General features: G+C 37.8%; 1 protein-coding gene across 15 annotated transcripts in view; it reads right to left on the reverse strand.

Annotated features, from left to right (window-relative positions):
• Nucleotides 1-1,510: 1,510 nt before the first annotated feature.
• Nucleotides 1,511-21,583, reverse strand: part of Gpr174 (G protein-coupled receptor 174) — a 38,191-nt gene continuing 18,118 nt past the window's right edge. For 6 of the 15 annotated variants that reach the window (XM_075957840.1, XM_075957831.1, XM_075957836.1 and 3 more), the window contains 2 exons: nucleotides 10,609-10,671; nucleotides 1,925-9,774 (listed from right to left, as the gene is read on the reverse strand). In XM_075957840.1, coding sequence (XP_075813955.1) covers nucleotides 8,255-9,262 — 1,008 coding nt within the window. In that variant the 5' untranslated portion in view covers nucleotides 9,263-9,774; nucleotides 10,609-10,671 and the 3' untranslated portion in view covers nucleotides 1,925-8,254. Of the gene's footprint in view, nucleotides 1,904-1,924; nucleotides 9,816-10,608; nucleotides 10,672-12,875; nucleotides 15,633-21,583 lie in introns of those variants that run through there. The other 9 variants (XM_075957835.1, XM_075957833.1, XR_012909017.1 and 6 more) reach the window with 6 other exon arrangements.

The raw sequence follows: 21,583 nt of genomic DNA on the forward strand, positions 1-21,583 counted from the left end.
ATCCACAAGGCTAAAGATGAGATAATTTAAGAAAAGCTGGCAAAAAAAGCCAAGCAAAAGCCGGGCATTCATAAACAAGAATAAGCCTCCATGTATGATTTATTTGACAAATGGGTGGTAACCCCTCAAAAAAGTCAAAAGACTAAAGAGCCAAAAGAGTAAGAGCAAAAACAACCAACAAAAGTATAGAAGTACCTTCCAGGTAACAGCCTAGATACAAGGAAGTGCAAGAGACAAACAGTAGACAAATAGTGGCTGGGCAGCTGTGGCGCACACCTTTAATCCCAGAACTTGGGAGGCAGAGGAAGGCAGATCTCTGTGAGTTTGAGGTCAGCCTGGTCTAGAGAGTGTGTTCCAGGAGAGCTGAGTTGTTACACAGAGAAACCCTGTCTCAAAAACAAAAATGAGAGAGAGAGAGGAGAGAGAGAGAGAGAGAGAGAGAGAGAGAGAGAGAGAGAGAGAGAGAGAGAGATGCTGATTTCAGCCAGCTGCCTTTGTTCCCTGCTGATAAGTGTTTCTACACGGTTGTTGTTGCCACTACTACATTATTTTGGGCTTCCAAAGTGAAGATCAGTGTCTCTCCAGGATTTCTACATTATTTTGGGCTTCCAAAGTGAAGATCAGTGTCTCTCCAGGATTTCTCCAGACCTTCAGTGCAATATTGGGACTGATGAGGCATCTAGCTTCATTGCCTGAATATCTAGCTATGGAATTTTCTGCCTCACCAGTGTTCATACAGACATTTTTGAACCACGCAGACCATCTCCTGAAAGCTACTCAAACAAATCCCCTGTGAAATATGTGTGTGTGTGTGTATTTATTGCGTCAGTTCTGTTTCTCTAGAGAATTCTGATTAATATACAAGGTAAATAAATATAGATAGAAAAATCAAGAGTGAATTTGTTCCTCATACTCACCTTTTTATCATCCACGCAGTTTACATTTATTTTTATATATTTCCAGGGAACAATTACCATATTTTTTCTAGAGCATGCTACTCTTTTGGTATAGCTATAGGTGCCATTGTGTGATCTGGATATCCCCCAAAGAAGGAGAGAATTTGTGCATTACTCCATTACAGGGAAGTAATGGTTTTATAAAATGAACTTATAATAAAAGAGTAAGTTGGGATTTGTGATTTAGATTATATCCTCAAGGTGTGTAGCACCTCAATGTCTTTGATATCCATCCAATAAAAGAGAACACATAATATTTTCTTATATCTCTTCCATAATATAAAGAAATTAACTTAGTATGAGTCTTCCCTTGAAGTTTAGCAAAACAATGTCACTGGCTGGGAGTCAGTGAATTGAACACAAAAGGCCCTTCACGAAATCCAGCCATTTTCTTTAAAAGAAGAGACATACTTTCAATTTTCTTTTCTTTTTTTTATCTTGTTCACTTTTATTCACCACTTTATTTTTTTTTTATTAAAAATTTCCACCTCCTCCCTTCCTTCCATGTCCCCCCTCCCCCTCCCCCTTCCTCTCCAGTCCAAAGAGCAGTCAGGGTTCCCTGCCCTGTGGGACGTCCAAGGTCCTCCCCACTCCATCCAGGTCTAGGAAGGTGAGCATCCAAAGAGACCAGGCTCCCACAGAGCCAGTACTTGCAGTAGAATCAAAACCCAGTGCCAATGTCCTTGGCTTCTCAGTCAGCCCTCCTTGTCAGCCAGTTTCAGGGAGTCCGATTTGATCACATGCTTCATCAGTCCCAGTCCAGCTGGCCTTGGTGAGCTCCCATTAGATCAGCCCCACCGTCTCAGTGGGTGGGCACATTCCTCGCAGTCCTGACTTCCTTGCTCATGTTCTCCCTCCTTCTGCTCCTCATTTGGACCTTGGGAGCTCAGTCCAGTGTTCCAATGTGGGTCTCTGTCTCTATCTCCAGCCATCACCAGATGAAGGTTCTATGGTGATATGCAAAATATTCATCAGTGTGGCTAGGCCCTATCTTATAGCTACTTTCAATTTTCTATGTCTTAATTCTGCTATCCATAATATGAATATAAGGAGAAACCACTAAAGAAAACCTTTAGACAACTTAAATTTAACAGAGGTTAATTGAGCACAGGATGATTCATGAGTTGGGAAGTACTCAGAACTAGGACAGGCTTGAAGAACTCTGCCAAGAAGTATGAGCAGCTGGATTGTATAGGCTGCTACAGAGGCAAAACAAAGTACATTATACGATATAGCTAAAACATTGCTATTTGCCTTATTTGGATGAAAAATGCCTAGCTGGAGGACAGTAGATATAGTTTGCTTATGTACAATCCTAGGTTGAAGAGCAGTCTTAGCTTGAAGGCCTCTTGGTTAAATTTCTAAAAGAAATGTCTGCCTAGGATTTCTTGCCAAATTATGAGTGGGAGGCTATTTACCGGAGCAAGAACAACGAGTCAGTGACTATACCACTGAAGACAAGTGGTGGGACCTGTTGCAAAGAAGGGTCCTGGACTGAATGGTAGGATCACAAGGGACTCCGAGGTGAAAATGACACAAGCGCATAACGGAAGTGTATATGGAACTGTCAAATAACAAAAAAGAAATCATTTTCCTATGTGGAAAAACAACATCTGGCATGATTCAGGCTAGAGAAACATCCAAGAAATATTGATAAGACAAAAGTCTGAATTCCCAAATGCTCCATAAAAATGCTAGCATGCTGGTTAAAACTTTTATATGAATAAGCTGTATTTTTGGTATTGTTCAGACCACAGACGTATTAACAATATTTGAATCACAGAAAGTTAATACTCCTTTATCAGAATAGATTGTAAGGAAGAAAATAGATCAAAAAGTTCATGTAAACTATGCGATAGGTTTCAGTAAAACATTACAGGCTGTATAGCTACATAAATAAATTCTAATATTCAGTTTCCTTAAAATGTGGAAATTCAGTCTGCCAACACGAGTATTTTTACATTCAATTACTCTCACAGTATTCAATTAATTTCCATGATGATTGCACTTTATCATTATAATATGTTTGGAGTCAGGAATACATGAACTGGGTACAACATTATTCTCCATCACACTTCTGCAATAGAGAGAAGATTTCACATCAGTGAAGCAGAACCAGGTTAATACATTGGAATTGGTTTGGATTCATCAAAATGGAATTTTACTTGTTGGAATCTAGTGTTTGGTATCCTTAATGAAAAAATATCTAAAATTAGTTTCTATTAATTACCTTTTGCAATGCATCAACTAGTTCATTTATGTAGTACTATTATTTAAGTGTTGTCAAATGGAGTTTTGTAATGTCTGAAACTTTTTTAAACAAAATGCGGGGAAGAAGAATCAGTGACATAAATCTGTCATGTGTTGATATTCTTTGAAGCTGAATAACGGGGGCTCCTTGTATCCATTCTTCTTTCAACATGTTTGAATTTCTCCATAACAGAATGGCAAAATGAAGTGGGCAGGAATGTGATTCAGGTAATTTTTTCTAACATTATATCTTTAATATTATTCAAAGACAGAAGGGGTATTTATAGTACAACCACTTTATGTTCACACTTGTTAAACACACAAAATGGACAATAATTTTTCAAACTTTATTTTTCGTCCTTTAACTTGATTTACTTTTAATATTCTTGGTAATCTTATAAATTTTGGATGTGAAACATCGTGCAAAGATCTAAAAACTTCTGCCATACCATATTGTTCCCAAATCAAACTCAAAAGACTCTTAGAAAAACAAAGACATTGAGATTGGATGACCAACCCTAAAGAAGGTCTACCTATGGAAAAGTTATTCAGTTGCTTTTTTTAAATATGCACAACAAGGTATACAGAACTCGAATGTGGATTGTACTCGTAGATGGGTCAGATGTTAAGAGTGAGAAGAAATGAATATAGTCGGCAATAGGAACTATGTGGTCTTGGTAAAATTAAATGAAGAGGTTCTGTTGAGGATATGGTCTGTGAAGTTCAAGAAAGTTTGCCCATATAGTCTTCTACCCCCTCCACACAGACCACATCCTGTAAAGAGTGAGGATATACGTAAGCTTAAACAGCTGCATTTTCTTACAAGTTCACCACTCACTTTCTTTCCTCTACCATTACTATAGCAGAATATGGTTTTGAAGGTAATGAAGTTACTTCTTACTTGGGTTTCTCAGGGTCACAGGAAAGTTTTCTAAGTGGTTTGAGGGTACTTGAAGCATGAGGTAGTTCATGTATTTTTAGTTCCATTATTTTCTTTTTTTTAAATTATTTATTTATTATGTGTACAATATTCTGTCTGTGTGTCTGCCTGCAGGCCAGAAGAGGACATACAGATCACATTTCAGATGGTTGTGAGCCACCATGTGGTTGCTGGGAATTGAACTCAGGACCTTTGGAAGAGCAGGCAATGCTCTTAACCACTGAGCCATCTTTCCAGCCTCCCATTATTTTCTTCAGATCTACTAAAGCATCAGATGTTTCACTTTTTAAAATCCCCTTGTGCCGTATCCTAAGACTATGTAATTCATAACAATTTTGTTGTTATGGAATATACTTAAGCTTCATCAATAGTCTAGAGATATACACACAATGAGAAACAAATTGCTAAAATAGACTCAATGAAGTTAGACTTAGAGGAGGCTTGAGGTAGTATAACACAGGAGGAATGACATCTTGATTATTGAGATTGGAATCCACTAGTCCAGTAAGTTAAAAGTAAGAATAGACATGAAGAACATGAGTCCATGTATAATACTCCACTAGCTGTCTGCAAGTCCATCAGTTTGCTGGAAGAAATGGCCACACAAGACATCCAGAATCAGAAAATTTCTATTTAATTACAGAGACAATCTTTATTACTAGAATTCAGATGATAAATAAGAGCTGTAAATAAACACCAGATATAACATTTCACAGTATCTTGGAAGCTAACCCAAAAGGTGGCATAAAAATTAAGTTGTGTGGAGTTCCACAGACGAATCCTTATGGAGCATGGGTGTTCACAGGGCAAATAGCTCCACCTCATAAACCACTAGTTAATATGATTTGGTGTTTTACTGCATGACAATTAAAATACATAACACATAAAATATTTCATTAAAATAACAATAAAAATAAAGACAATATTAATAGCATGCGAAACATTCTGCATTCAAATTTTTATTTAAATACTCTGCTTGATTTTGAAACTAAAATTTAAAATCTTTATAAAAGAAATAAGAGATGACTTATCTTTAACTATACACTACCACAATCAAGACTCTTTTTGTATTCAGTCATATAGAGCTCAAAACTATAAATAAAAGATCTGAAAAAGAATCTTTCCAAGGAGAGTGGGACATCAGAAAAGAGGCAATTTCTTGGTAGGAGCTGAAATACTATTTGTCTCCTACATTAGATTTTTTCCCCCTAGAAGCTAAGTCTGGTATTAGAAGAAGGGGTGGGGGGAGATAAACTTCAAGCAAAAAAAAAAACCGAAAAATTTATATCCATGTTCATGGAGATATTTCTTGGAATTTAGCATCCTCATAATGGTAAGCCATTTTTCTATTTAGACTGGCATTTGCAATGTATTATGTGAAAGGGTTGCTATAACACTCTCTTTAAAGTGTCCTTACTTGCAGTTCATCTTCCTGTGCCTGCAGTCTCTTTATTGATTGTCACCACTTGATGCAACTTCATGTTAATGCCTATTCCTATGGTATGAACTTCAGATATTTCTTGGTAAGTTAATATGAAGTTAACATTAATAATTAGCACCTTATTGTGAATAAGTTGATCAGAAAGGAAAGGGAATAGAGCAAAATACAAATATATTGATGAGGAAGATGAAGAATCAGGAAAACCAGATGCTGAATACAAACCCAGATGAGCATGTCTGAGGAAATAAATAACATAAGATCATTACACACTTGCCTTCTACCTAAAGGATGCAAAGGACTGCCTAACAAATTAGCTATATGCTCAACCACTCTAAGATTATCAATAATATACTAGAAATATTTCCTCTCCTTTAAAAAAATAGTATGATTATTGTGAAATCAATGTTAGAAAAAGTTCAAACAGTGATCTCCCAAAGTGACGTTAAAAAGTGTAATCCATGCTACAAAAAAGTAAGCGTAGAAGTAGAGGAGGAAGTGGAGGAGGAGACGGAGGAGGAGGAAGAACAGGGAGTCGAAGACGAGCCTCTGCAAGGAAGAAAAAAAAAGAAGGATGAAAAGAAACACATTAAGGAAGAGCCACTTTCTGAGGAAGAGCCATGCAACAGCTCAGCAATCCCTAGTCCAGAGGAAAAGGAGAGAGAGAGAGAGAGAGAGAGAGAGAGAGAGAGAGAGAGAGAGAGAGAGAGAGAGAGAGAGGCTGAGGACTAGTGGAAAGGAACTATGATTTATCCACCTGAACACACCATACTTAGATTGGGTTGGAGGCATATCAGATGCTCTGTAAATAATAAAGGGAGATTGACCCCCCCCCAAAAAAAAAGAAATAATAAGTGAGTTTTATTCCAAGCACCCACAGTTGTTTCATAGTTCCACAAATGGTTACAAAACAAAATTACACTCAAACAGAAATCACTTCAAAACAGACCAAAGACACTTACAGTTTCTTTTGAAAACAAAATTTAACACTTATTTAATACACCAAAACATATGTACATTACAAGAAATAACTAGGAAATACATAAATATACTGTTGCTAGCAGCCAAAAGTCATTTTTCTAATCCACTGTCATTTTCACAAAAATGTACAAGTATAATCTACACTTGCCCAGACAAAACTTTAGTTTTCTGGTAGTATTATGAGTTAAAATTCATGAAGATTTAACCAGTTTACCCCAAACATATAATTAACTATATACCTAAAACTATCCTTTTTTTCTGGATATGAAAAAAGAAAAAAATTCTTGCTTGGTTTATACATATTTTTCTTAATGTAAAGAAGAGTGTGCTATCTTTCCATTCTCTTCTTCAAACATTTTTAAAAGTAATCTTATTTATAATGTATATCATGATTCAGCCCATTCCAATACTTACATCTCCATACCCCAGTTTTTTCCTGCTCAATACTACCAAGTAGGTAATAGGCAAATCTTTTGTAAGGAGTGCCTAAGGCTACTGGGATGAAGTCTACTTTTTTCAAAAGGTGAAGGAATTGCTTTCAACAGGTTCTGAGAGGTAATCTGTGTAGGCTTTATAACTGAAAAATATGCAGACTTGAAGGTCCACATGACCAGTGTCTTCAAGCCCTTTTCTGACTTGTGTAGATATGTTGACAGATACCACTTAGCTTGGGGAATGAAGGACAATAGTGCTGATTTTAAGACATATACTTCACCTTGCTTCATCTTTTCACTCTGGCCCAAGCTTAGTGAATAATTGGTGCACTGTTTCTTCCATAGGCTCAGTAAGTGCAGTAACCTGTTAGATTTTCTCAATGTAATTCTAAAACACGATGCAAAACATCCCTCTACTAGGCAGGTCCATACATTTCCAAAGGTGTTCTTTGGAACTAGTTTAAGAGAGCCAGAACTGTGATTGTCACCTGTCTCCTTTCTCTTAAGCCTAGAGGCCATCTGAGTCATAATGGGCTGTCTCTAGAAAACTACCTGCCCTGGGAATATTCAATGTAGCATTTTATACAATCACGGGGGATTATTGTGTGTCATGAATATTTTATTGTTCTTAGTTTAAATATACCAAAGACTGATTACATAATTTCTTTCAATGATTAGATGTGAGAGATGGTATTTCATACTGACACTAACCAAAGAAACCAAGCATAGGAATTTTCAAATCATGGAATGGAATCACACCTTGGAAATAAATATTAGCCTATCTTTTTAATGTTATGTGTATGTAAAGTACTGTCTATCCCACTTTAAACATAACCAAATGTTGTTGGAATGCAAACTGTGCTTGCTACTACAAATAGACATTTGCAATCCCTCTGGTGAATTCATCATCTGAGGTTAGAAAACTCAGTACTTAAGGGGAGTTTGAGCTAGTAATCCCTTTGTGACTTAGGTTCACAGATAAAGCTGATGACTGTAGCTCAGAGCATATGTGCGAAGAGTGACATCAAAATTTTATCACTTAAGTCTTAAGGACTTGGCCATACATTATGCATAGACATGTCACAAGCAAAATGATGAAACATGTTCTCAATAGGTTCTGTGTATTCTCTATGTAAGTAATATAGAACACACTTAAAAGTTGGGACTGTTCTTTGTGAATACTGCCTTGTTGATGGGCTATTGCGACCGTGTCCTGGTACTTTCATTCTAGGCCACGTTTAGTTTTGGGTTTTATTTAGCATAGTCCAGTTGCCACTGTAGAAGTGGTATGGTTACTCACAATTTTATATGATTTTGTCTGGAGTTGGACGCTATCAGGCAAATCTTGTCTTGAAAGACGTCTTCTGAACTCATTAGTGGTGAAATAATATATGATTGGGTCAAGGCAGGAATTCAGACTTGCCAGACACAGGGCCACAGAATGAAATATTAGAATCACTCTTCTGGCTACACAGCTCTTAATTTCATTGGATTTAACCAGGAAATCTAAAGGAAAGCTGAAGTGATAAGGTGCAAAGCAAATTAGAAATACCCCTGCACAAGTCAGAATCATCTTCAAGGCTTTCTTTTTCTCTCCAAGATGTTGAGAAATGGGGTATTTGTTTTGTAATGATAAAGCTGTTTTCCACGTGCAGTACAGGACAATCATGAGAGGAGTAACAAACCCAACCAGTTCTCCAATGGTTATCATGGCAACAGATTGGGCCAAATTGACATTCCTGGTAGGAAGATCCACAAAGCATTTGGTTCTGTTGCCTGGGGTATCATCATTGGTTCTGAGGAGAGGAAAAAGTAGGCAGGCAAGGCAGATGATCAACCAGCCAACAATGCTGATATACAAGTCATATTTCTGCTTGCCGTCATTGAAATGAAAGGGGTACATGAGAAACCAAAATCTTCGTACACTGATGCAGACCAAGAAGTAGATGCTTGCATACATGTTAACATATTTCAGATAGAAGCAAAACATGCAGAGGCCAGGACCAAATGGCCAGTCATGGTTCAAGTAGTAAAAGATTCTCAGTGGCAGAGAAAGAATTTGCAATAAGTCAGCAATAGCTAAATTTATCATAAATACCACAGCCCTTTTGGTTTCTTTCATATAGCCATAAAATACCCACAAGGCTAATATGTTCCCTATGAGCCCTGGCACAAGAATGACAGTGTATGTTACTGCATAAATGAAGTACCGAAAATCTGTATTGTCTCCATCAGTCTTGTTACATGTATAATTAGCAATCATGATTATTTCTAGAGAAATTGTCTTTGTCTAATGATCATTCAAAATCTAAATTCATAAGTAACAGTTGTACCTCTACAAGATTGCTGGTCAATGGCTCAGAAAGACAGAGTATAAAACAGCTTTTTGCCACAATTGTTGGCCTCTACATATGATTTGGGAACTTTCCAAAAAATGCTTGTGTGTTTGCCTTAGATTTGTCTACAACAAGTACAGAATTCTAGTGTGCAAGCACACATGAATTGTTAACGTTTTCTCTTCTTGTTTATTTTGCAGTAAGGCCTTCCAGGACATCATGGCAGTTGGATATCTCCCATTTGGTTCAGAACTATGTTATCTGTCAACTTCTTGAATTCCCATATGATAATCATTACAGGTGTTTGGAAGGATATTCGTGGGAGTTTTTTCAGCCTGGCTCACACAGAAGAAAGGTTTGCTTCAGTGCAGAGTGTGTCTGCCACTATTCCAAGATGATTAACTTTGGTGGGTCTTTTTTTCCTGAGACCTTTTCAGATCTGTATTGAAATTTAAGAAGAGAAAGGGAAAAAAGACAAACCTGTAAGTAAAAGAAAATAAGCCATTTATATATGGTATTTTTACATGAGAAAAACCCTGCGTTTGATGGCCATGCTATGTCCAAAAGACAATGTTTGTAAAACATACTCCCCATACTCTTACATTCTTTAGTCTCTCTTTCAATAATATCTCCTGAGCCTCACTGTGTGGGGTGATATAGATATCTTACTTAGGGCTGAGAAGTCACAGTCACTTATTCTTAGCATTTTGGTCAGTTATGGGGCTCTGAATTAATTGCTTCCCATTACAAAAAAAAAAGATTTAAGAACAGCACAGGTCTGTGGGTATAAACAAATATTTAGATCATTTAGCAAAACAACACACTAGATTCCTCTCTAGTGTGTTCCTAGTCAGAGGCTTTTGGTAAGGTTCACTATGTCAGTCATGAATTTTTTCCTGTGGAACAGGCTTCAAACACAACCACAATGCACTTGTTTATCTCCTTAACATTTGTGCAAATATTGCATCAGTGGGCGCATCTTTTTGGTCAGGTTAGTATTATTGCATAGAGTGCCTAGTACTGGAGAAGACCATTGATGTCTTTTTTCCTCCAGAGGCCTACGTAATATCACCTGACACAATGAAAGTTGCCTATCCAGGAGGACTCCTCCATTGCTGGTGAGAGTGCAAATTTGTACAATCACCAATCATTATCGAAATCAATATTGTGGTTCCTTAGAAAATTTACAATTGATCTACCTAAGACCCAGCTATACCACTATTGGGCATATACACAAAGGATGCTCCATCCTACCACAAGGATACTTGCTCACCTATGTTCACAGAAGATTTATTCATAATAGCCAGAAACTGGAAACAATCCAGAAGTCCCTCAACTGAAAAATAGACAGAAAATGTGGTACATTCACTCGAGAGTTTAAAAAAATGGCAACATAAAATTTGCAGGTCTATGAATCATACTAGAAAAAAATCATCCTAAGTAAGATAATCCAGCTCCAGAAAGACAAATATGGTACATACTCCCTGTTAAGTGAACATTAGCTCTAAAGTAAATAATAACCATGTGACAATCCAGAAACTCAGAGAGGCGAAGTAACAAGAAGGGCTCAGGAAAGGATACATGGATCTCTCAGGGAAGGGAAAACAGAATAGATTTTGTAAGTGGATTGGGGCAGGTGGGGATGAGAACTGGAGGGGCAGGGGGAGAGGGATGAAGGAAGAGAATGCTGAGACAGACAACTGGAATGTGGGGGAGGAAGCACTTGGGGGTGATTTGAAACTCCCTGGAATCCTTGAGTGACCCTAGTGAAGACTCCTAGTAATAAAGGATATGAAAACTGAACCAGCCATCTTCTATAGCTAGGCAAGGCTCCCAGCAGTGGGGCTGCAACATTAACCCAGCCACAAAATCTTAGACTTAAAATCTTTCTTGCCCACAAGATGTGCTGGGGTAATGGTGCAGAGCTTATGGGAGTGGTCAGCCAATGACTGGTCCAAGTTGAGGCCCATACCTCAAGAGGGAGCCCATGTCTGACACTATCTGGATGAGTAGGAACCAGGGGCTGGTTAGCCCAGAGACCCAGGGTAGAATGAAACATGACTGGAGGAAAAATCCAATGAAATGATTCCTAATGATTTTCTGCTATACTCATAGGATCAGTGCCTAGCCCAATTGCCATCAGAAAGGCTTCTTCCAGCAGCTGATGGAAGCAGATACAGAGACCCACAGCCAAACACTAGGCAGAGCCAGGGGAACCCTGTAAAAGAGAGGGGAGACCGGATTGTATGAGCTGGGATGGGGAAGTGGGGTGGGGTGGAGGGCATTACGAGAACACAGACCACAAAATCAACTAAGCAGGCCTCATAGGGGATCACAGAGTCTGAAGTGACAATCTCTGAACCTGCATGGGTCTGAGCTAAGTCCTCTTCATATATGTTATGGTTGTGTGGCTTGGTGTTCTTGTGGGATTCCTAAGAATGGGAGCAGTGGGTGTCTCTGACTCTTTTGTCCGATCTTGGGACCATTTTCCTCCTACTGGGTTACCTTGTTTAGCCTTATTATGAAGGTTTGTGCTTATTCATTTTTTAACTTTTTATTATTAAAAACTCTATTTTTTCATTTTACATACCAATCCCAGTTTCCATTTCCTGCCCTCCTCCTGCTCCCTTATCCATTCTTCAGAGAAGGTAAGGCACATTGCTTTGAGGAAGGATCAAGGCTCTCCCTCCTATATCTAGGCTGAGCAAGGTATCCCTCCAAAGAGAATGAATTCCAAAAAGCCAGTACAAGCACAAGGGATAAATCCTGGTCCCAATGATAGTGGCCCTGCAGTCTACCTCAGCCGTACAACTGTTACCCACACAGTTAGTCTTATTTTAACTTGTTATGCCATGTTCAGTTGATGTCCCTGGGAAGCCTGCTCTCTCTCTCTCTCTCTCTCTCTCTCTCTCTCTCTCTCTCTCTCTCTCTCTCTCTCCTCTCTCTCTCTCCTCTGTCTCTCAAAAAATCTATTTATTTATTATGTATCCACTGTTCTACCTGTGTATATGCCTGCAGGTCAGAAAAGGGTACGAGATCTCATTGTACATGGTCGCGAGCCACGATGTGGTTGCTGGGAATTGAACTCAGGACCTCTGGAAGAGCAGCCAGTGCCCTTAACCTCTGAGCCATCTCTCCAGCCTACCTGCTCTTTTTATTTTTGAAGGGAAACAGAGGAAGAGTGGATATGGGAAAGAAGAGAGGTGAAAGGAGTATGGGGAAGAGTGGGGGAAGGGGAAACTGTGGTGGGGATATAATGTGTTAGAGAAAACTAAAAGAAAATTAAAAACATTCTTCTATGTCTTACAGCCAAAGTATGTGGTATCTTCAGCAATAGGATCCCACAGTCTAATTAGAATGGGCAACTAGTGTTAATAAAGTAATGGTATAATAATATATAAGAAAGCAATGCTAATAGCCTGAGTTATTTTATTGGGGCGCTCTGGAAACTCCCTTACCAATAACCCATATGGAGGGTACACTATATCAGGATTGAAATATCTTTTTTGTACTCATAAAATTAGGGGTACCTTAGTTTACCTGAACAAGATTAATCCTGTCAGAATTCCAGTATGAATAGGGGACGAGCTCAGAAGTCTTTATCCCTAGATGAGGAGTTATTGGTAGTTGATGGCCACTAAGGGGGAAGAGAATAATTTTTCTTTAGGGGTGTAGCCAAATTTTTCTTTGGGGGTGATAGGTTGTTCATCCCCAAGTGGATGGCCCCACACACATGCACATATGGTCAGTTCTCAAGGGACTCAATGAGTTATTTATATATAAAAAAAAACATAAGAGGATATAAAGTTGGGAAGGAGACCTATCGAGAAGGTCTAGAGAAGATGGGATGAAGTCAGATATAGATACAATCAAATATCATTGTATATAGGTAAAATAAGAAAATAAGACCTATATATAAAATGCATTACTTTTAAAAGAATTTGAGTGAGAGTAAATATGCTACAGATTCTATCACAGTGGTTCTCATTCTCTGGGTTATGACCCCTTTGTGGGTCAAATGACCCGGCCACAAGGTTCACCTAAGACCACTGGGAAACACAGATATTTACATTATGATTCATAACAGTAGGAAATTATAGTTATGAAGTAGTGATGAAAATAATTTTATGGCTGGGGGTCATCACAACATGAGAAACTGTATGAAAGGGTCTCAGCACTAGGAAGGTTGAGAACCACTTTTCCACAAGATGCAGAAAAATAAAACTAGAAGGAACTTGAAAAAATAATCTAGCATTTTGTTACTAAAAATGTCTGAACCAACAAATATGGGAGCCTCTTAGATATTCAGAAGAATCTCAGCTCTTCCCTCAGGACTTGCAAAATCAAAATGTGCATTTTAACAGTTAAACTCAGTTGAGATTTTGGAAAATCTGATCTCCACCACTGTTTCATGAACTTAGCAGATATTCATATCCATTTAAGGAAGACTCTTTCTTTAAAAATAACAACAAAAAATACAGCTTTCCAGGTGTTTCCTCCAGAGATTTTGATTTAACATGTTTTAGATAAGGCCAGAAATTTGTTTTTAAAAAGGCTTCCCATATGATTCTGATATAGTCAGCATTGCATTTGTCCTTGAAGCATCGTTTAGGGGCCAGTGATTTTATTCAAATCCTTCCCAGATGTTGTGAAAACAAGTGGGCAACCAGCCTCTCTTTAAATATTTCCATTTACATGGGCCATTTAGTCACCTCTTAATTATCCAAGACGAGAGCAGAGCACCAGAACAGAGAATCAAATCCCCCAAAGGTTGACTCAGCTGGGCCCATGACCCTTCTGAGGTAAACAAATTTTAGCTTAGGGACTTGGATAGTTGCCTCAAGGCTGCTGAAATCTAGAAGGATTTAACTGACTTTAAAGATACGTGGGAAGAATAAAAATGAAAAGAGAATTATGAAACCTTCTGGTTTGGATTATCAGCTCCATGTGGTTTGAAGTGTTCATGATTCAGTCCTTGAAGGAATTATTGTTATTATTTTGCCTGGTAAGTAAATTGCCTGGTAAGTAAAATATCACGTGTTGTCTAGAAACGTGGGTCTCACTTTATTTAAAAGGCATTTAGCTTGAAGATGTTAAATATTTGATATTTCTCAAACAAGGAAGATGTAGAAACTTGGTATTATGACATTTATGCATTACTCTAAAGAATAGTATTGATAGTGAAAGAGATGTTAGCAAACAGTCCAGTTCTGAAAAGAGATGGTATCCTTGAAATATGTTCACATGTAGTGATGTTGATAAGGTGATAGAGAAATTTAGATGGCAGATAAGAAGTGTGTGGAGAGGTGCTAGTATCACTAATAACCAAGGAAATGCAAATTATAAACCACTATGAAATATTACTCATACCACTAAGAAGGCCTTTTATAACAATTCAAAAGAAAACAAGCGCTAGTGAAGATGTAGAGAAATGGAATTTTTTCTGTCTTATTGGACGGAATATAAATTAATACCACATTGCAAAACGTGGATTGTGGTTCCTGAAAATTAAAAATAGAACCACCACATGTTTCAATATTTCTACTGTGGGTATCTCTCTAAAAGAAATGAAATCAGTACTTTGAAGAAACATCTTCACTCCCATGTTCATTTTAGTATCATTTCTTTTAGAGAACATACAGAATCTATGAAGCCATCAGCAATGAATATATATAAATATCTGTGTATATACACAACTGTACATTAAAAATGACAATAATAATGGAGAGTCAATATGAAAATTTACTATGCTAATCTAGGTAATGCATTTAGTACGTTGCAAGTGTGCAATAAGTGCTTAATAAACATTACTTATATATTAACTGATGTTTCTGCAAGAGCATTCTTATTACCATCCCATTTTAAAATTTGCATCTTTCCCCCAAGTTTAGTCCTTTGCTATTTAATTTCCTTTTCTATTTTTATTCTGCTCCATTCTACATTAAGTTTTCATTATTTTCACTTTTTTTCCACGTTAACTCTTTAAAGCTAACAAATCAGAAGCTTCATAGCATGGAAATTAATCTTTATAACAGTGTCCTGTACCTTTGTAAACTTTGATCTCCTGCTATTTTTTTTCTAGCAGGGTGACTACATATTTCCAATGAAGTCAAACTCTTCAATGTCACCCTTTTAGCTTTCATAGACAGCACTGATAGTGATGCTGCTTTAGCCTGCAGCAGCTCTTTGTCTACTACTTCTGTGTTCTTTTTCTTTATTTCTTTTCTTTCTTTCTTCTTTCTTTTTTCTCTTTATCTTGCTCTTCCTTCCTTTCTCTTTCTCTTCTGTTCTTCATTCCCCTTTCTTTCTCTTCTCCCTTCCTTTTTCTTTCTCTCCTTCCTTCCTTTCTTTTTTCTTTCTTTTCTTTCTTTCTTTCTTTCTTTCTTTCTTTCTTTCTTTCTTTCTTTCTTTCTTTCTTTCATTCTTTCACTTTCTCAAGTTTCCTGTTCTTCCTGAAACATCCTGTGGTTTAAGCAACACTGTTATGCTGGCTGTCACCTTCAAATCCTATTTGTAACTTTTTACAATAACCCAGTTTCCTGTTATTGTAAACATAATTCCTAATGTTAATTATGTGTGCATTATTCATGCTCTTGTTCTCTGATCCATTATATCCAACTCCAACTAACTCAGAAACTCCTTGAAGTTATGGCCTGGGTCTTGTGTACTTCTGAATCCTCTAGGTTCTGAGATCTTGGCTTGGTTTATTCATCAAATATTTACTGGGCCAATATTTACTCAGCATCTAGAATTTGCCAGGTACCGGGTACTGGAAATATAGACAACATAAAAAAGGTGTGTGGCATTTCTCTTCTTGAACCCAAAATCAAGTGGGAAAGAATAAAAGTTACCATACAGGGTGGAAGAATCTGATCATAGATAATGCAAGCATGTAAGAGGGGAGACATGTAATAGAGAATTTACAATTAGTAATTAACTAAACAAGCATAATATCTAACAACAAATTTTAAATTTTTTCCCTTATACCTACAAATAAGTACAGTTTTCACCCCTCATTAAGGAAACTTCACTTTACAATAGACAGAGACCACTACAGAGAACCACACCCCATCAAAATGCAGAGATGTTGAGCAAAATGCAGAAAACCACACTCCATTAAACTTCAGAGGTGCCGAGCAGAATACAGAAAACCACACTCCACCAAAATGCAGAGTTGCTGAGCCCAGTCCCAATGGATACATCTACTAAATACTTCCACACATAAGACTCAGGGGACACTGGGGAAGGGGAAGGAGATGGTAAGAGACATCTTGGATTTTGCTGTGAGATTGTGTCTCCTGGTAATGTCACAAACAACACCTATAAAGTCTCACCCACATAACCACCCAAAAATGAGCTGAACAAGGACAGCATCGATGGTCATGTCAAACTGGACTTAGACAAGCCAATGAGGTTTCAACCCTACACAGAGAACTACAGAAAACTGAGAAAAGCTGTGGGTGGGACAGGTGGTCTTTCCCAGGAAAGAACACTCCAATTGGTTGTCCAGTGTCAAATGGTCAGCTATGAAAACACATAAACCAGTAACATTATGCAGAATGAGCCGGTAATATTTACAAATGTACATGCATACACAAATACATATATGCATGTCCTAACAATTAATGAAAGAATGAATTTGAAAGAGAATGGAAAGAAGTATTTGGGAGGGTTTTGATAAAAGAAAGGGAAGAAAGAAATGTAGTTAAATTTATAGCCCCAACATTTAAAAAAATATAAAAAGAAAGGACATGGACATGTTTGTTGTTTGCTTAAATAAATTAAACTGGAAGTCAAGACTACACACTCCCAAAGTCTATACTCCTGTGATGTGGGAGTCCCCTTTGTGTGCTGTGATTACCATTAATGAATAAAGAAACTGTTTTGGACCTATAGCAAGGCAGAACTTAAGTAGGCAGGGAAAGCTAGGCTGAATGCTGGGAGGAAGAAGGGCAGAGTCAGATAGAAGTCATGGAGCACTAGTCTCAGACATGCCAAAATTTTGCTGGTAAGCTACTGCCACATGGCGATGCACAGACTAATATAAATGGGTTAAATTAATTTGTAAGAGTTAGCCAATAAGAAGCTAGAACTAATGGGCCAAGCAGTGATTTAATTAATACAGTTTCTGTGTTGTTATTTCATGTCTAAGCTAGCTGGGTAGCCGGGAAGAGCAAGCAGCCTCCCTACAACACTCCTGTTTTTGTTCCTGTGCCATTGCTACAATTTTATTAGTGTATATTTGTTGAACAAAATACCATATCTAATTATGATCCTTTGCTACATGTATATAAGCTCCTTTTATCTGACAAATTTCTGGCTCTACATTTCATCATAAAACTCGGGAATGTACCTAAGTAGACAATCTCCCTTAAGATTTTCCTAGGTACCTGCCAGCATAGCTAGTGATGCTTTCCCTTCACTAATCAGCATGATTTTCTAGTACAAAAAGTTGAATGAAATTTCTAATCATTGTCCTAAACTAAACACAAATACTCCTTCATCTAGGATGACAGGGACAAAAGTGAAAAGGGACATTTGTTTTAACACATAAAATTCTTCATAAAGACAGTCCTTTCATAAGAAAGAACCCACACCATGGCAGGCATCTAAACATACCCTGGCTTTAAATGAGAGATTTATTTGAAGTAGCATGCCCGACTTTTCAAAAACCTTTCTCCTTATTTTGGGAGACCATCCTTCCTACATGACGAGGGAGGGGGACTTGATTGGGGCAAGGGAAGGGAAATGGGGGGCGGTGGCGGGGAGGAGGCAGAAATCTTTAATAAATAAATAAATTTAAAAAAAGTTTCTCTGAGTAACAGCTCTGGCCATCCTGGAACTCACTCTGTAGACAAGGCTGGCCTCAAACTCATATAGATCTACCTGCCTTGGCCTCCTGAGTGCTGGGATTAAAACCGTGTGCCACCACCACCACCAGGCTACTATAATCTTTTGTAAGCAATTTGATAAATCTCCAGTTGTTGACTGCTGTTTAACTTGGAATTCATTCACAGTGGAACTCAAGCACTTTTATATTGATGTACAATTAAAAAAGTACTAACTTGCTTTTGAATGGTACTCTAAAACACTAAAGAAACTACTTAAAATTATATTTAGCCCAAATAAAACTATCATTATCTTGGGTATTTGCCACACTGTGTTTGTGTATCCCAACTCTTTTCTTTCACAGTATAACCAACTATTATGCCAAGTTCCATTTTACACATTGATTTTTGAATATTTTTACTTTGTAGAAGTGGTGAAGCAATCACAAGTTACATAGCAGTGGGAAAACTGTATGCATTTCCTGTTCTCAGTGCTGACACGGCTGTGGGGATTTTCCTCAGCTTTTCTGAATGTTCACCTTGTGTCTCAGACCAGACATGAGCGTTTGGACAAGATGAGGGGATTTTTTTTACAGGAAAGTTATGAGTTTCCAAGCTTACATAAAATAAACTAACGTCCAAGATAATCACATCCCTCTGGCCCTTTGCACTTTTTTTGCCGTCCTTCTCAAAATTTTCTCTTTGAGCGTGTGCCCTATGCACTGCTTCACAGGATTAATAGCCTGTGAAAGCAAAGGAGGAAAGCCACCTTTTGGGGGCTGGTAAAAAGAGCGAGGGTGGAGTGGAAAATAAACCAGTCCCCAGGGCCTCACCCGACGATTGGCCATGATTTGTGTGTAGGTGGCTACCTACGTGGTATGACTTTTAAGGGACTAAAAAGCCTTCCTTCAGTAAAAAGAAAAAGAAAAAGGATTTCCTATTTCTTGACTAGGGTCTAATCTTTCTTCATTTTAAAAAATTATTTATTTTTAAAACAATCTTTTCTCATTTTACGTACTAATCTTAGTTCCCACTGCCTCCCTTCTTCCCTCTCCCCCACCTTGCCTTTGCCCAACCCCACCTACCATCCACTCCACAGAGAAAGTAAGGCTTCCCACGAGGAGTGTACAAAGTCTGGCACATCACTTTGGGGCAAGACTGAGCACCCCTCTCCCTGCCCCATATCTAGTCTGAGCAAGGTATCCCTCCATAGAGAATGGGCTCCAAAACACCAGCTCATGTAGTAGGATACATCCTGGTCTCACTGCCAGTGGCCTGACAGAATACCCAAGTCATACAACTGTCACCCACATTCAGAGGGCCTAGTTTGTAAGGATAGGATATCTGCCCTAAGGAAAGCATTTAGACTGAAAACATCAGAATCCAACCTTTAGAAACTGGGTTCACAAACTCAAACCTGACAACTTTGTCAAAAGAATATCAATGCCTCCACACACTCACAATTTCTGGAGTATATGTAATACATCCCAAAGCTTATGTAGTCTTTGAATTTTAGCTCATTTATTATGTCAGTATGCTCTAGTCTTTTTGTTTAGTATGTTCCCTTCTCTGTGGTTATTTCTGGTTTATTTATATTTGGAGTCTCTTTTTTATTTTATCTAACCTCTGTAGCATTTTGTTTTAAACAGCAAAAAGTAATAGTAAGTAAGTGGTTCTCAACCCCTTTGGGGGTCAGATTACCATTTCACAGGGATTGAATATCAGATATCCTGTATATCAGATATTTGGATTATAATTCATAAAAGTAACAAAATTACAGTCATGAAGTAGTAATGAAAATAATTTGATAGTTGGGGGGGCAGTCACTAAAATATTAAGAACTGTATTAAAGGTCTGTAGCATTAGGAAGGTTGAGGACCACTGCTCTAGAAACGGACACTGAGGTACTCAGCTATTTCAGAAAGAACAGTGATGGAAAATGACTTAAAGTTTAAGATTTAAAGATAGTGGTGGTATTTACACCACCAACAACAAAACATATACTGTTTAATAATTACAGTTAAATTTCTTCATGGGAAAGAAAATTATATCCCAAGATCATGGCATTAGTCTAAAATATGAAGATCTCATCATTCTTGTATTTTAAGTTGCAGGTAATGATTTCATATTAGGCTTTAAGGGAAGTAAAGGAGGGAGGTACACAAGACCTATCTTATTAGTTTATATGAGCTTCAGTTTCCCCAGTGACACAACTTTGCCTTTGCTGGACTGGAAGTCATTTTCTGGGTCTTGATGGCATGCCCTCTTTGATATGTCAAGAGAAAAGAATTCTAGTTAGCTACTTCTTCATCTAATCCCATGATTTCTATGATTTCAGAGTGTATACTACCAACTAAATGACACTCCAGATGAACATCCTTCAGCAAACAAGCCTGCAGTGATGAGCCTATAGGCTCATATGTTTGGACACTTGGTCCCCAGTTAGTGAAATTGTTTGGGGGAGGGTTAGGAGATGTGACCTTGTTTGGGGAATGTGTCACTGGGGCAAGCTTTGAGACTTCAAAAGCTTTCAGCCATTCCCAGTACTCTGTCTCCTGCTTTCTGTTTTAAGATGTGAGTTGTCAGCTGTTTCTGCTGGCATGTCTTCACTCTGCTATCATGTACTCTCTGGAATTATAAGCCCAATTAAATGATTTATTTTATAAGTTGCATTGGTCATGTTGTTTTTTAGCGCAATAGAAAAAAATAACTAAGGCAAAACCCCCTAGTTTCATTGGGAAATGGCAACATGCGAGAAAACAGTATTGTGATTGTACACTCTTCTGTCAGCATTAATCAACCTCTTGATTAGTAAAATCAAATGAAAGGTTTTTATTTTGTCTTGGTTCTCACAGTCATCTTTTTGTTTCTTGCTACTAGAGCTACTAGAGTGACTTTAAAGTTAAAGATGGGAGGCTGTGTGTGGCTTACATGCCTATGGTTCCAGCACTCGGAGGTAGACACAGGAGTATTTTGAGTATAATAACAGTCTCAGATACTGTCTTAAAAAACAATAAAGATGAGTGGATTCCTTGATTGACTTTCCACCAGCAATAGTCCTGTGTAGAGTCCACTCTGTTTGGCTTAGGTAGAAACACAGAGCAGTACAGCATTGCTACTGTGCCTCCCACCAACCAGTTTTCATTTGTAATCCAGTAAAATGAACCAAACACAAAATTTTGACTCATTGTCCTGAATCCATCTCCGAAGATACAGAAGGAAGATGAAGAACATCAAAGGTTAACCTTAAAACAAAGACTTTTGTTACAAATGCCTTGTAACCCCTTTTCAAGTACGCAGGCAATGATATACTCACTTGGAATCTGTCCCACTCCAGGTCTGTAATAAGTACAGCCATATATAAAATATCTGCCATCAAACAAAACTGTAGATCTTCACTGAGACTTGGATAAATTTGTA

The sequence above is a fragment of the Microtus pennsylvanicus genome, chromosome X (assembly GCF_037038515.1).
Source record: "Microtus pennsylvanicus isolate mMicPen1 chromosome X, mMicPen1.hap1, whole genome shotgun sequence".
In the NCBI taxonomy this organism is placed as follows: domain Eukaryota; kingdom Metazoa; phylum Chordata; class Mammalia; order Rodentia; family Cricetidae; genus Microtus; species Microtus pennsylvanicus.